This window comes from Haliotis rufescens, unplaced genomic scaffold, assembly GCF_023055435.1.
Source record: "Haliotis rufescens isolate VD_foot unplaced genomic scaffold, xgHalRufe1.0.p SCAF_6, whole genome shotgun sequence".
In the NCBI taxonomy this organism is placed as follows: Eukaryota; Metazoa; Mollusca; class Gastropoda; order Lepetellida; family Haliotidae; genus Haliotis; species Haliotis rufescens.
Window position 1 is genome coordinate 41,554,954 of NW_025964334.1, and position 13,162 is coordinate 41,568,115.

General features: G+C 40.2%; 1 protein-coding gene across 8 annotated transcripts in view; it reads left to right on the plus strand.

Moving 5' to 3' along the window:
* Positions 1 to 13,162, plus strand: part of LOC124110749 (vinculin-like) — a 270,082-nt gene that overhangs the window by 1,233 nt on the left and 255,687 nt on the right. For all 8 annotated transcript variants that reach the window (XM_046470118.2, XM_046470120.2, XM_046470119.2 and 5 more), the window contains exon 2: positions 4,689 to 4,796. In XM_046470118.2, coding sequence (XP_046326074.1) covers positions 4,689 to 4,796 — 108 coding nt within the window. The remainder of the gene's footprint in view (positions 1 to 4,688; positions 4,797 to 13,162) is intronic.

Below are 13,162 nucleotides of genomic sequence, written 5' to 3' on the forward strand. Positions count from 1 at the left end.
ATTTTAATCTCTTTGTCGTAATCAAACTACAAAAGATGTTACCGTAGGGCAATTTGAGCATACATATGCTCATGTCACCTCTCCTATTATGGGTAGTGTTTTATTCTGTGATACAGCTGGTTGTTGCATGGCTGTCAGTGTAATCATGATGTCACACACACTAAATGAAATTGTGTGTGCATCCTTCAAGGTATACAATACTTAATAGGGTTCAAATCCAGAATAGAACGACACATTTTTCAAGGCTTGAAATGTCACATGAGACTGTAAACAATATCATTTATAGTAAAAGGATATTTATTATAACTGTCTTTGTCGCAAGTAAAAGATGTACTACTAATGTGAGTTATGGTCACAAGATACTTTACGTTTTAGACATGGACTACAGACAAGCATAGAAAATTAGGGATGTACAATATAACTGGGGTTTCGGTATATTGCAATACGTCCGAGAACAATACACTTATCGCAATACAACCCTTGAGTATTGATATTTTCCAATACAGTCACAGAAGAATTAAAATAAAACATTAAAATTCCATTTTGATGACATAATAGGTAGTCTTGTTTATCCATACTACCCATCTTGCAGTCTAAATATATATCATCTGAGCCCCAATATGTATTGCAATAGGTATTGCTATACAGCTCTCCGTATGGGAGACTACACTTCATAGTTTATTATTGACAGTGTTGAAATTCCTTCAGGGTGAGAGACAAAAAGTAGAGAATCGCTGTACAAAAACTGGTAGAGAAATTGTTTGACAGTAACGGTATTCTAATTTAAAGGACAGTGCTGATGACAGGAAAGAAGGTTTGATGACATCATAGGAAGTAGAATTATGACATAAGTGGCGGGAGATTGGAAGAGGAAATGATGTAACGAAGGTTAACAAAGCGGTGCATTATGGTTTCAATAAACCCATTAAATGAGAAGCACTAAATGAAATTATGTCCCCGGAGCCAGAAAAGCACACTGAGAAATCATATCTTTAGTAACAACAATACTGTGTGACAGTGTTTATTATTTGAAACCATATAGTTATAACTGTATTTTCGCACATATTATGTGACAAACATGTAAAAGCTTTTGAACATGTGAACACGCTTAATGCACAGTTTGATTCACAAGAAAACCCATAGGTATTCAGAAATGATGAAGGGTATTATGAATCACAGTGGAAAGGAAGGGGGCACACATTTAGGCTAAAAAAAGTAATAGTATTGGTTCTCAGGCACCGCCCACGTCATCACAAAGTTCGCCGCACTTTTGTTTTTATTTCCATTAAATTATTTTTTAAAAATCCTTAAATATTCCAAGTCCAACTGTAGTCAAAAATCTGTATTCCAGTATTTTACTCATCAAGAAGAACATTTATGTATGAAGGCCCATTCCCAGGTTGATTGTACACAATTGTTTATTTGGTTACATACTAGTTTGAACAACCAAAAAAAAGAGAGAGACTACCCGTTCGCACTACATTTTAAAAACCATTGCCTGAGAACCAATTCTTTTATTTTCTTAAGCCTTATATTTACATCTGATTCTAATCTTTCCTGGGTGAAATGACATTAATGAGTTTGATGGTGGATCAAAAATATTCTTCTAGTTGGAACACTTTTCAATTCCAAAGGGCACACCTAAACACCATTAAGAGTGAGTGCTCTGTGGCACACTTAAAAAGAAATACATTTCTATGCCTCATTGACATGACTCTGTGCAGAGTTTCGTCCCTTGGGCACATCAGATTCCTATAATCATGGATTTATATCCCTGATTTGATTTGTAGACTTGTCAGCACCATGCTCGAAGGTTTCATGAAAGTGGTAAATGTCTTGGACTGGCATCACTTCAGGCTTTGTCCCAACATGAAACTGACGTGCTGTGATATACCTTGAATACTGTTCAAAAGTGTCATTAAAATCAACTCACTCACACTTCCAAATACAAAAACTTCTAATACACAACAGTGCCAGAGTTTACCCAAAGGATCAGTGATTAGTAGATAATGCCATGGATAGTTAACAGTCTACTGAACATGCTGAATTTATAAAGAAAGTAAACCCAAAATGCAGTACTACCTTAGGCAACAGCTTTGAAATGCTAGTACTATTGTACTTTATTGTTTATTATTGACAGTGTTGAAATTCCTTCAGGGTGGGAGACAAAAAGTAGAGGATCGCTGTACAAAAACTGGTAGAGAAATTGTTTGACAGTAACGGTAATCTAATTTAAAGGACAGTGCTGATGACAGGAAAGAAGGTTTAATGACGTCATAGGAAGTAGAATTATGACATAAGTGGCGGGAGATTGGAAGAGGAAATGATGTAATGGAGGTAAACAAAGCGGTGCATTATGGTTTCAATAAACCCATTAAATGAGAAGCACTAAATGAAATTATGTTCCCGGAGCCAGAAAAGCACACTGAGAAATCATATCTTTAGTAACAACAATACTGTGTGACAGTGTTTATTATTTGAAACCATATAGTTATAACTGTATTTTCGCACATGTTATGCAGTACTACCTTAGCAACAGCTTTGAAATGCTAGTACTATTGTACTTTATTGTTTACTAAGTGTAAGACAATTCATAAGTTAACAGCATCTGATCAGATCAGAGATCACAGGAATGATGTCACTGGAAGTGACGCCACCAGACCTTGAAGTGACGTCAGAGGAGTCAGGTCTTGAAAATTATGTGAGCAGAGGTGGCTATGTATATATTTGGGGGAATTGGACACAAACATATTTTGTTCTTGGCATTATTCCAGAATCGGACCCTTTGAGGTGATGTCAATCACATGCACCTGCAATATCATGATTATTATCCCCCGCCGCGCGAAAGCGCGAAGCGGGGGATATAGTATTCACGACCGTCCGTACGTCCGTCCGTCCGTCCGTCCGTCCGTACGTCCCACCTGTTTGTTGCCGCGATATCTCAAGAACTAAACACTGGATTGTCTTCATATTTGGAACTATGGTGTATATACAGACTCCGCAGACACCAGTCGGTTTTGGTGACCTTGATCCCATTTTCAAGGTCACAGCAGACAAATCTGCTTTTAGAGTTGGAAAACGGTGTTGCCGCGATATCTCAAGAACTAAACACTGGATTGTCTTCATATTTGGAACTATGGTGTATATACAGACTCCGCAGACACCAGTCGGTTTTGGTGACCTTGATCCCATTTTCAAGGTCACAGCAGACAAATCTGCTTTTGGAGTTGGAAAACGGTGTTGCCGTGATATCTCAAGAACTAAACACTGGATTGTCTTCATATTTGGAACTATGGTGTATATACAGACTCCGCAGACACCAGTCGGTTTTGGTGACCTTGATCCCATTTTAAAGGTCACAGCAGGCAAATCTGCTTTTGGAGTTGGAAAACGGTGTTGCCGCGATATCTCAAGAACTAAACACTGGATTGTCTTCATATTTGGAACTATGGTGTATATACAGACACCGCAGACACCAGTCGGTTTTGGTGACCTTGACCCCATTGTCAAGGTCACAGCAGGCAAATCTGCTTTTGGAGTTAGAAAACGGTGTTGCCGCGATATCTCAAGAACTAATCGCTGGATTGTCTTCATATTTGGAACTATGGTGTATATACAGACACCGCATACACCTGTCAGATTTGGTGACCTTGACCCCATTTTCAAGGTCACAGCAGGCAAATCCGTTTTTGGAGTTGGAAAACGGTGTTGCCACAATATCTCAAGAACTAATCGCTGGATTGTCTTCATATTTGGTACTATGGTGTACAGGCGGGGGATATTTCGTCACTCTGTGACAAATACTTGTTAGTCAAAATATCTGGAATAATGGTTTACTGCAATAAGCATGATAAGTAACCCCAAAATACTGACTATTTGGAAGAGACCCAAATTTGATGGTTTTGTATTCGTAAGAATTATCAATGGATTCATTGTTAATACTCCAAAGAATACAACCTCCATTACGTCAGGAGTAATGTATATTCTTGTATTGAATGCAATGTTGCAATGTAATGTTAGAATACCTCTGTAAATAAGAATTTATAACAAAATCCCTATTTTGAACCAAATAACAATTTACTCCCAATTTGCCTGCCAAGGGAACTTAGTTAGGTACATGTTAGTATTTCCAAGATATGCGCCACATATGCACAAGCTTTTCCTTTGTTAGACCACATTGAAAACTGGCATGCCATCATGTTTCATGGTGCTTTCTGCATACATTGCGGAGTAATGACAACAGACAACAGGTTTCTGCTTCTACTACTTCTTGTTACAAAAGAACCCCAAATGACTTAGAACTAAATGTTATTTTCAAGCAGGAAAGATGTTGGGATGATGGTCCATGCAAAGTTTTGCCTACCAAATATTCTGATCCAGGAGGACACAGTGTCATACCAATAGATGTTGAAAGATGGAACTTGTTACCCTGCCTCGCTTTTGGCATTAAGGAGACAAAGACTTATCGGCTCAGAGTCAATATACTGTGCCTAGTAGGGTATCCATGTTCAACTGCGTCATGATATCTTAGTTTACTAGTACTATAAACTGGCATGTACTTAGCTATTTAAGTGAAATAATCTTGAATGCGATGTTACACTCATTTCTCCTGAGGACTGTTAGATGTATTAGTTCATCATGTTGATGTTTTAGTCTTGTCCACCGACTATATTTGCTCATCCATCCAGGTTTCAAGACTGGTCATCCTCCATGAAGAGGCTGAAGATGGAAATGCCATGCCTGACCTGGCCCATCCTGTACGAGCTGTGAAGGTGGCAGTGGATAACTTAGTGCGGGTAAGCTACTGTACATCAAGTAGAAAATTACCTTAGTTATAATTGATTTATCTGGGTTTGTTTATTTGTGAGTCTTTGGAACTTTCATATATTTCTTTGTGATCTCCATGTCCGGACACAACACCAGATTTCAAGGCATACGCAAATTTCTATGCTGCACCCAGATTACTGGGTGTTTAGAGGTTTGTTTGACATTGGCGAAAAGAACAGTAACACTTCCTTAAAGGGACATAATTCTTTATTGGCACCTTTGCCTTGAGGTTTCAGTGATGCCTTCAAATTACAAGGTATGTTATTATCACACTCAAATCACCCTACATCTTTTAATCATAAGGCAAGGGAGGTAACCCGTGGTGTATTTTCAAAATTGCGACAAGCGTAGGAGCACTAAAAACTTTCTAAACACATTTTCTCTATTAAATGCAATAAACTTTAAAAGTGCCAAAATGGAAAGTGTTCTACATTCATCTCTAATGTTATTTCTTGTGTTAAAACATCTTCCATTTAAAATATGGGTTGTACCTCAAAATTTGAATATGGCAGCCGATGACCTCATTCACTGGCAAGGTTGATGATTTCATTGGTTTATCTGGATCCTCTAATGTCATATCTCATGAATTGTAAACTAAATTTACTGAAAACAAAACTTTGCGGTATTTTGTAGATATACAAGGTGTTGCATGATGATTTTGTTCCAAGCCTACATATCATAATGACACAAAGAGGGTATTGTTCGATATGGCAAATGTCCAGTAATTTAGCGGCGGCACTGAAATTTATGTACGTCTGGTGTTGCATGTGGACCTGGTCACAGGCATGAAAATAGGGGTGTAAGGTTAATTACTGCAACCTACTGGACATTTTTTTATACCTACTGGTCAATGGCAAATCACCGACTGATTGTCAGATAAATGTGCTGTGGCTCGTGACATATTTCTGGAAAGTTACTATTGTTACTATTGGAATTAAAGTTTGAACACTATGTTTCATTTGCATAGTCATTTTTAAAGTTTGGACACTGTATTTCATCTACAATGTCATGTTTAAAGTTTGGACACTGTGTTTCATCTACAATGTCATGTTTAAAGTTTGGACACTGTGTTTCATCTACAATGTCATGTTTAAAGTTTGGACACTGTGTTTCATCTACAATGTCATGTTTAAAGTTTGGACACTGTGTTTCATCTACAATGTCATGTTTAAAGTTTGGACACTGTGTTTCATCTACAATGTCATGTTTAAAGTTTGGACACTGTGTTTCATCTGCAATGTCATGTTTAAAGTTTGGACACTGTGTTTCATCTACAATGTCATGTTTAAAGTTTGGACACTGTGTTTCATCTGCAATGTCATGTTTAAAGATGATAAAATAGCCCCATTTACACATTTACACACCATTTCGGTGTTTTGTCAGAATTTGATTTTACTTACAATACTTTACATATCATCATGATCATGTATCTCTACGTCATAGACAGAGGGAATTTTTATGAGACATTGCACAATTATGTCAAAGTCATTGCCAATGTCATAGCCTGAAAACTATTTGTTTACCAGAAAACTTGAGAAGATCAAGGCAGGTCAATGAAGCATGGATAATGGTAAAGCATGATTTGAATCTTTACATATGACAGATGGTTTGATTTGGATTGCGGATACACTCCCGCTTCCGAAGAGTACTAAGGCCGAAGATACCATATCATCTTTGTTGTCCCCTCTTCAACTTCACCAAATATTACGCCTCCTCCCAGGCTGGTTTTAATGGATATGGCTATTAACATAATTAATCTGGATAAAGCTTTTGGTTCCTTTCACCGGCTACGCAATTGTTTACAGTCTCCTCGCTTTTTGTTGACTGATGCTGGTAGTCATAGCCTTGCGACTTTGGCTCCTTAGCTGGACGATGACATAGCTACCTTGGCTCTTAAACGTCAGTTCTCTTGCTCTTCTGTGGACAATAGAGAGCTAGTGCACCTGGACACTACTATTCATAGAAAACTACCTCTTGTCTCCACTATTCACTCGGTGACTGAAGATCTTACCTCAATCATGGATCAAGCTTCTTCTCCCAAAATGGCCATTTTGTATCTTCTTGCCCATCACGTGGGGTCAATTACTATCCTTCAACACTGCTAATGTGATGATCACCTTAAAGATCACCTTTATCATCTGCCATGGTCAACTCCTTCCCTTTTGCTGGGCTCACCCAGGACATCGCACAGGAAGTTGAGCATGACTCTTCTCTCCAAGTGACAGTGGATTTGCTCCACTTACAACGATACCCGCTTCAAGAGCAACTGAAGGATTGTAAACAACCAGCTGTCATTCCTACTCTGTCAGACTTCTGCTTCCACTCAATCCTGTGATCCCATGACCAGTTGGCAGAAGATTGGTTCTATTCGCAAAGAATTGGGCCATCCTCGACTATCCGTTTGTACTACATCCTCTACAAATGGATATCATCTTCCCTTCATTGTGACGCTTCATCCAGACAGGCATCTTCCGGTTCTCACAGATGCTATGGGTTAGTTACAGGCAAAGAACGCCATAGAGTGTCTGGACACAGCTACGATGACACAAGGTTTCTACTGTCCGATATACCTAGACCCAAAGAAAGACAGCCTTCACGTCCAGCTCATTTTTAACATGAAAATTTTCAACAAGTTATTCCTAGAGACACCTCCACACTTCTAGATGATGTCTATCACGTTACTGTGTACGATTCTTTGTGATCAGTCTAAATCTACAGGACACACTTCTTCTCCTACATCTCAACTTCATGCAATGTCAAAAAAATTGAAATGACTTCAGCTGAACATTTATACAGTTTATCGGAGCCATATTTGACACGGGCCTAGGCAAAATGTTTGTGCCCAATGATCTTTGGATGAAAATTCAACACCTTGTTCCACTGGCACTCTCTCTGCATCAGTGGCTACAGATTTAGCCTGACGTAGCACAGGCTCTCACCAGGAGAGGACAACTTCACCTGTGACCAATTCAGTGCTTTCTCAAGCCCTATCTCCAGAATGATGATTTTGAGGATCTAATCTCCATGCCGAACCATTTACGACCACATCTCTAAAAGGTGGCTGGTTCTGTTGAACGCCTGCGAAGTGTATTGTGACTCTATGTTGAAGCCTCAACTATGGGTTGGAGAGCCGATTCTCAGGAAAAACAAGTGGCAGGGCTATGGTCTCTCTAAGACAGCCATCTTCACATCAACAACTTGAGTTCAAAGCAGTGATATTGGCAGTGTCGCATTGGGCAACACTTCTTCGTGCCTCCACAGTGTTCCCGTTTACTGGTAATTACTGGGTTTTTACCGGTAAAATTATGCTAGGACCGGTAATTCATATGCCTGCCAGTCCCAGTGGACCGGCAAAAAGTACCTTATAAATCTTTGTTGTTGAACAAAAGATCGGCGATATTGAATAAAGTATATTTTTCGAACAAAGCCAGCTTGTCTGTTATCAGCAGGGTTTCCCTGTTGTCTATTTTTAGCACATGGAAATAACATTATGCTTTGCTTGGAGGTTAAATATCTATTCCTAGCGACTTAGTCTCGAACCAAAGTGAAATGTCATTTCAAACCACGTGACCCGAGATTATGTAACACGGCGTCATCAAAGCAGACGAAGCTTTTATTTTTTTTCAGTGGCAACCCCGAAAATACCCGCAAACGTACAAATGATGAATTAGAAAAGTCATCCAGTGATAGTACTGATTGTGACGGCGGGATTAAAAAGCCCAAAACTGCTACAAAAGGTAAAACGACAACAATCAGGAAATTTCACGATGACTGGTTGAATGAATTTAAATGGTTACGCCACGAGTCCGAAACAGAGACGATGTTTTGTCGTATATGTGAGGTAGCAGGTAAGCTGAATGGGTTCACCAAGGGATGCAAAAGTCGGCTATAAAAGAGCACAGAGACAGTAACAGTCACTTTATTATGTCAAATAAAAAAGTCATGGCTGGCCACATGTACGTAGCTAAAGAAAAAACGGATGACAACCTAACTGTGATGATGAGAACGGTGTTATATATGGCAAAAGAGAATATTGCCGCAGACAAATTTTCAAGTCTTATTGAACTGCAGAAAAGAAATGGCTGTTTGTCATTATCAGGGGTTGTATACACCCATGGGGACAGCGTGGAAGAAATGGAAAGCGCAATTACCGAATCAACAAAACCGAAACTGAAACTGTCAACATTACTGTTGAAAAAAACCTGATCATTTTCGTGGTATGGTAAATGGCGGCAAAGCAGAGACAATATTTCTTGGAAACTATACCGTTCATGGGGGAACGGCAGAAATAATAACTGCAAAGATCAGAGAGTTGATGGAGGAATGGGGTATGCCAATGAACAAAATAATTGGTTTGGGATCGGACGGGGCGAGCGTCATGACTGGCATCAGGAGTGGTGTTGGTGTGAGACTTAAAACAAGTGATTGTCCGTGCTTAGTGCACGTACACTGCATTGCACATCATGTTGCCCTGGCGTCACAGGATGCAGCTAAACTATCAAAGTGCATATCAGATTACCGTACAACAATCAATGACGTGTATAAACTGTACCAGTATTCTGCGACACGGTATGACAGATTAAAAGAACTTTCTAAAGTTTTGGATGACACAGAATTCTCCAGTGTCAAACAGCCCTGTACCGTAAGGTGGTTGTCCCTGATTCGAGCTGTTACTTCTACAAGATTAAATTGGTCACCTATAGTCATTGAAATTGAGGAAGAAGCAGCCCAGCGTAACAACACAGTGGGGGTGAATCTCGCAAAAAAATTGAAAACGTTTTCATTTGTTGTGACAACATACATGTTGTCTGATGTTCTGCCATACATGGAAAAACTTGTCACCGTCTTTCGAAAGGACAACTTGAACCTAGCTATGATACAGCCTATGGTGGAGTCAACCATTGGATGCCTACAAACTTTCTTGAATGAAACTGGAAAATACGTAAAACATTTGAATGAGAATGTAGTCGATGGCGAGTTTCGTGGTGTCAAGTTGACGTGCGCAGATCCGAGGTCTGTCATCTCCTTTCAAGCCAAACGAGTTGGTTTTATTGAAGATTTGATTCATTCATTACGCAATCGTTTTCCTGCTGAAAGTCTTAGTGTCTTGCGGACACTGGACATCGTTCTGAATCCCTTAAGATACCCACAGGCACCTCAAGACCTCACCGCGCACGGTATTGGTCCAGACGATAATGACGTCACAGCACACCTACCGGTACTCAATCGAGATCGTTGCAAGAGAGACTTCCAGCAATTCAAGCGAGCTGCAGCTGGCCTGGGCACTGTTACGTTTGCGAACACATGCCAGGTCCTGATAAACGAATATGCTGACATATTCCCCGATTTTGCACAACTTGCTACCATTGCGATCACCATTCCGGCGAGCAGCGTACCTGCAGAGCGCGGGTTCAGCGTTCAAAACAGAATCCACACAGCCAGTCGTAATGATCCTGAATATGCATGCTGTTGATGACGAAATGAACTATGCACGAGCAAGAGGAATATTCCATAAAAAAAAGAGAAAATTGTGCGTTGCATAGAACAAACAAAAGTTTTGAAGGAATTAAAACCAGGTAATATTCTTACGTTTTTCTTCATTTGTTTAAAGTTGGGACTGGTACAAATTGAGGGGGACTGGTAAATTTATGAGTTGCCAGTCCAAGGGACTGCTAGTTTTTAAAGCTAGCGGGAACACTGCTCCAGTCGGACAACCTATCCATGGTTTGGTGCATAAACAAAATTGGCTCCACCAAGTCGATGTCACTACTGCGTCTAACACTGGAGTTTTTTAAACTGATCGACTCACTCAATATTCAAGATTAGGTGAGACACATCCCAGGCGTCTCCAATGTCATAGCTGACTCCCTGTCTCCACCCAACAAACCATGTCAACGGAATGGTGCCTACATACAATGATCTTCCAGTGTATTTGCCAGTTATTTCCGTGCCCCCGGCCTCGATCTTTTCCCAACCTGTGTCAACATTCAGCTATTCCAGTTCGTATCTCCCATCCCTGATCCTTAGGCTTGAGACCACAGCGTGTTAGCAATCTCGTGGGAGGGCCTACATGATTATCCCTTTCCGCCAACCAGTGTTCTACCTCATAGGTCCTGCAGAAGATAATGTTCACCAGTCACCTCACACTGCTTTTGGTCGCTCCATATTGGCCAACACAGAGTTGGTTCATCACGTTATGCAATTCAGCAGACAGAAGATTTCATCACCTGCCTCTAAGGGACGATTTCCTTCTTCAACCTCACTCTCAGCTGCACTATCCGTCACCTGAAATCCTCAGTCTCTGTGCATTTACAGAAATCCCTTGTAACCAAGGGTTTCTCTAGAAGGGTAGCCAGGTCCATTTCTCATAGAGGCTCATAGATCATAGATCGTCAACGAAGTCACTATGCAACCATAAGTGGAAGGCTTTTGAAGCCAACTGTTAAGCGTGATATTTTTACACCCCCTATTGCTTCTCCCCATCATATTGCTGAATACCTTCATCATCTCTGGTGATCACGTAAGCTATGGGTTCTACCTTTACTATGTATCTTGCTGCGATCAATTTCATCGCCACTACTACAATGGCCGCAAAGGTCTATATGGTTGCTGAACTGCAATCATTAATTCGCTCTTAGTAGTTTGAGCACCAGTCATCTCGGTTCCGACCACTGACCTGGAATCTTAACATCATACTTTTTCATCAACTTTGGCTAATAATGAACCACTTGCCGAGAAGGAGTTTGAACGAATCATGCTTAAAACTGTCTTTCTTCTGGTTCTTACGACGAGTGAGTGAGATGCATGCATTAGATGTCAACTGAGTTCGTTTCGAACATACTTTGCATGGGAAACTTTTTCTTGGCTTATGATGGGATTTCATCGCCAAATATTAACTTCCTGGACAACCTGATCACATATTTACTATCCTGCCTTTGATGTTAATCTTGTATCCTTGGCACGATTCTTTGAGTTTATTGTAATTTTTCAGGTTTTTTCCCAGACTGAGTATACAATCGGAGGATGTATATGCATGCGGACGGATCCCGGTGTCTATATCCTCTATTCCACACACCTCTGCTTTGGGGGCATGTGTTGTTGGGTATAGGGTCAATGATTCTTTTGTGGATTTTGTCAATCGTTCCACTTCTCGTCTAAAGCTGTCAATTCACTCCTGAAGCGTGACTGGGAAGCATTACGATGCCAAGCTGGTTTGTGCTATCATTCATGTGAGATAGTGATATCCCAGTCTTGTAAAGTCCATTGGCCAAATACCATTTCCGAATCGATTATAAGTCATACATTGTATTATCTGGCTTTACAATTAGGCTCACTCACGTTACACATATTGTGCCCCGCTTCATGTGTTTTTCCTCTGTTCACGTATCAGGGTCACAACACACTTTGGGAGTGTTTCATCCCTATCCACGAGCTTTGTCTTATGACACTAGACAGTGTTACTTTTTATGGTTTTGTATCACTGATTAGCTCCAGCTTCCTCTTGTATAACCTATGGTTGTTTTCTGTATAGACTAGAGAGTTGTGCCCAACCTTCCAACCTGGGGATAAATGCATAGTGTGAGATAGGATAAGTTTAAACATTACTAATTTTACGTTATATTGTATATTTATCATACTTATCCTAACTCACTCCCCTGCATCACAATTCCTTTTGCCTATTAGCTCCAGAAAGAGAATGAGTTGGCTGGGAAAATCATGTGTTCAATGGGTGTAGGTCGATTGGCATGAAAAGCATGCATGACCCGCATTGCAGGGAGGCCATAATGATGCTAAGTGTGTTCAGGTGAATTGTTTTTTAGACACTGGAAACTTTTGTTTAGGCCCGTTTCCACTTATGAACGAAAAAAAGAATGAGAAAAGCATAGTGTGATATAGGATAAATATTATGAAGGTACGATTTAGTGTAAAATTTACAATTTTCCTATGTACACTACTGCCTAGAAGTTTATTCCCCTTACACGCATGGGCAACGCGTTACGCAACCAGTGTGCATCGGGTTGGTCACGCGTGTGATACCCGTGTGCAACGCGTTGCACACGGGTGTGCACTCCGTCCGCCACTCGTGTGCAACGCGTGACACACTCATTAGAGGGGGAACAAACTTTTGACCAAAGGAGGACCCGTGTTAAGCTGAACCTGGAGGTGGTAACAAGGAGAGAAAATTTTGTTATCCTGACGAAAAATGATAATAGACATGTATTTCCTAATGTCTCCTTTCTTTATGTGATTTTGTGGGAATAACATGAATACTGTTGTGATTAAATAGATCTGTTTTTTTTTATACGACCATTGCTTCTAAATCCGATGGTGTTAA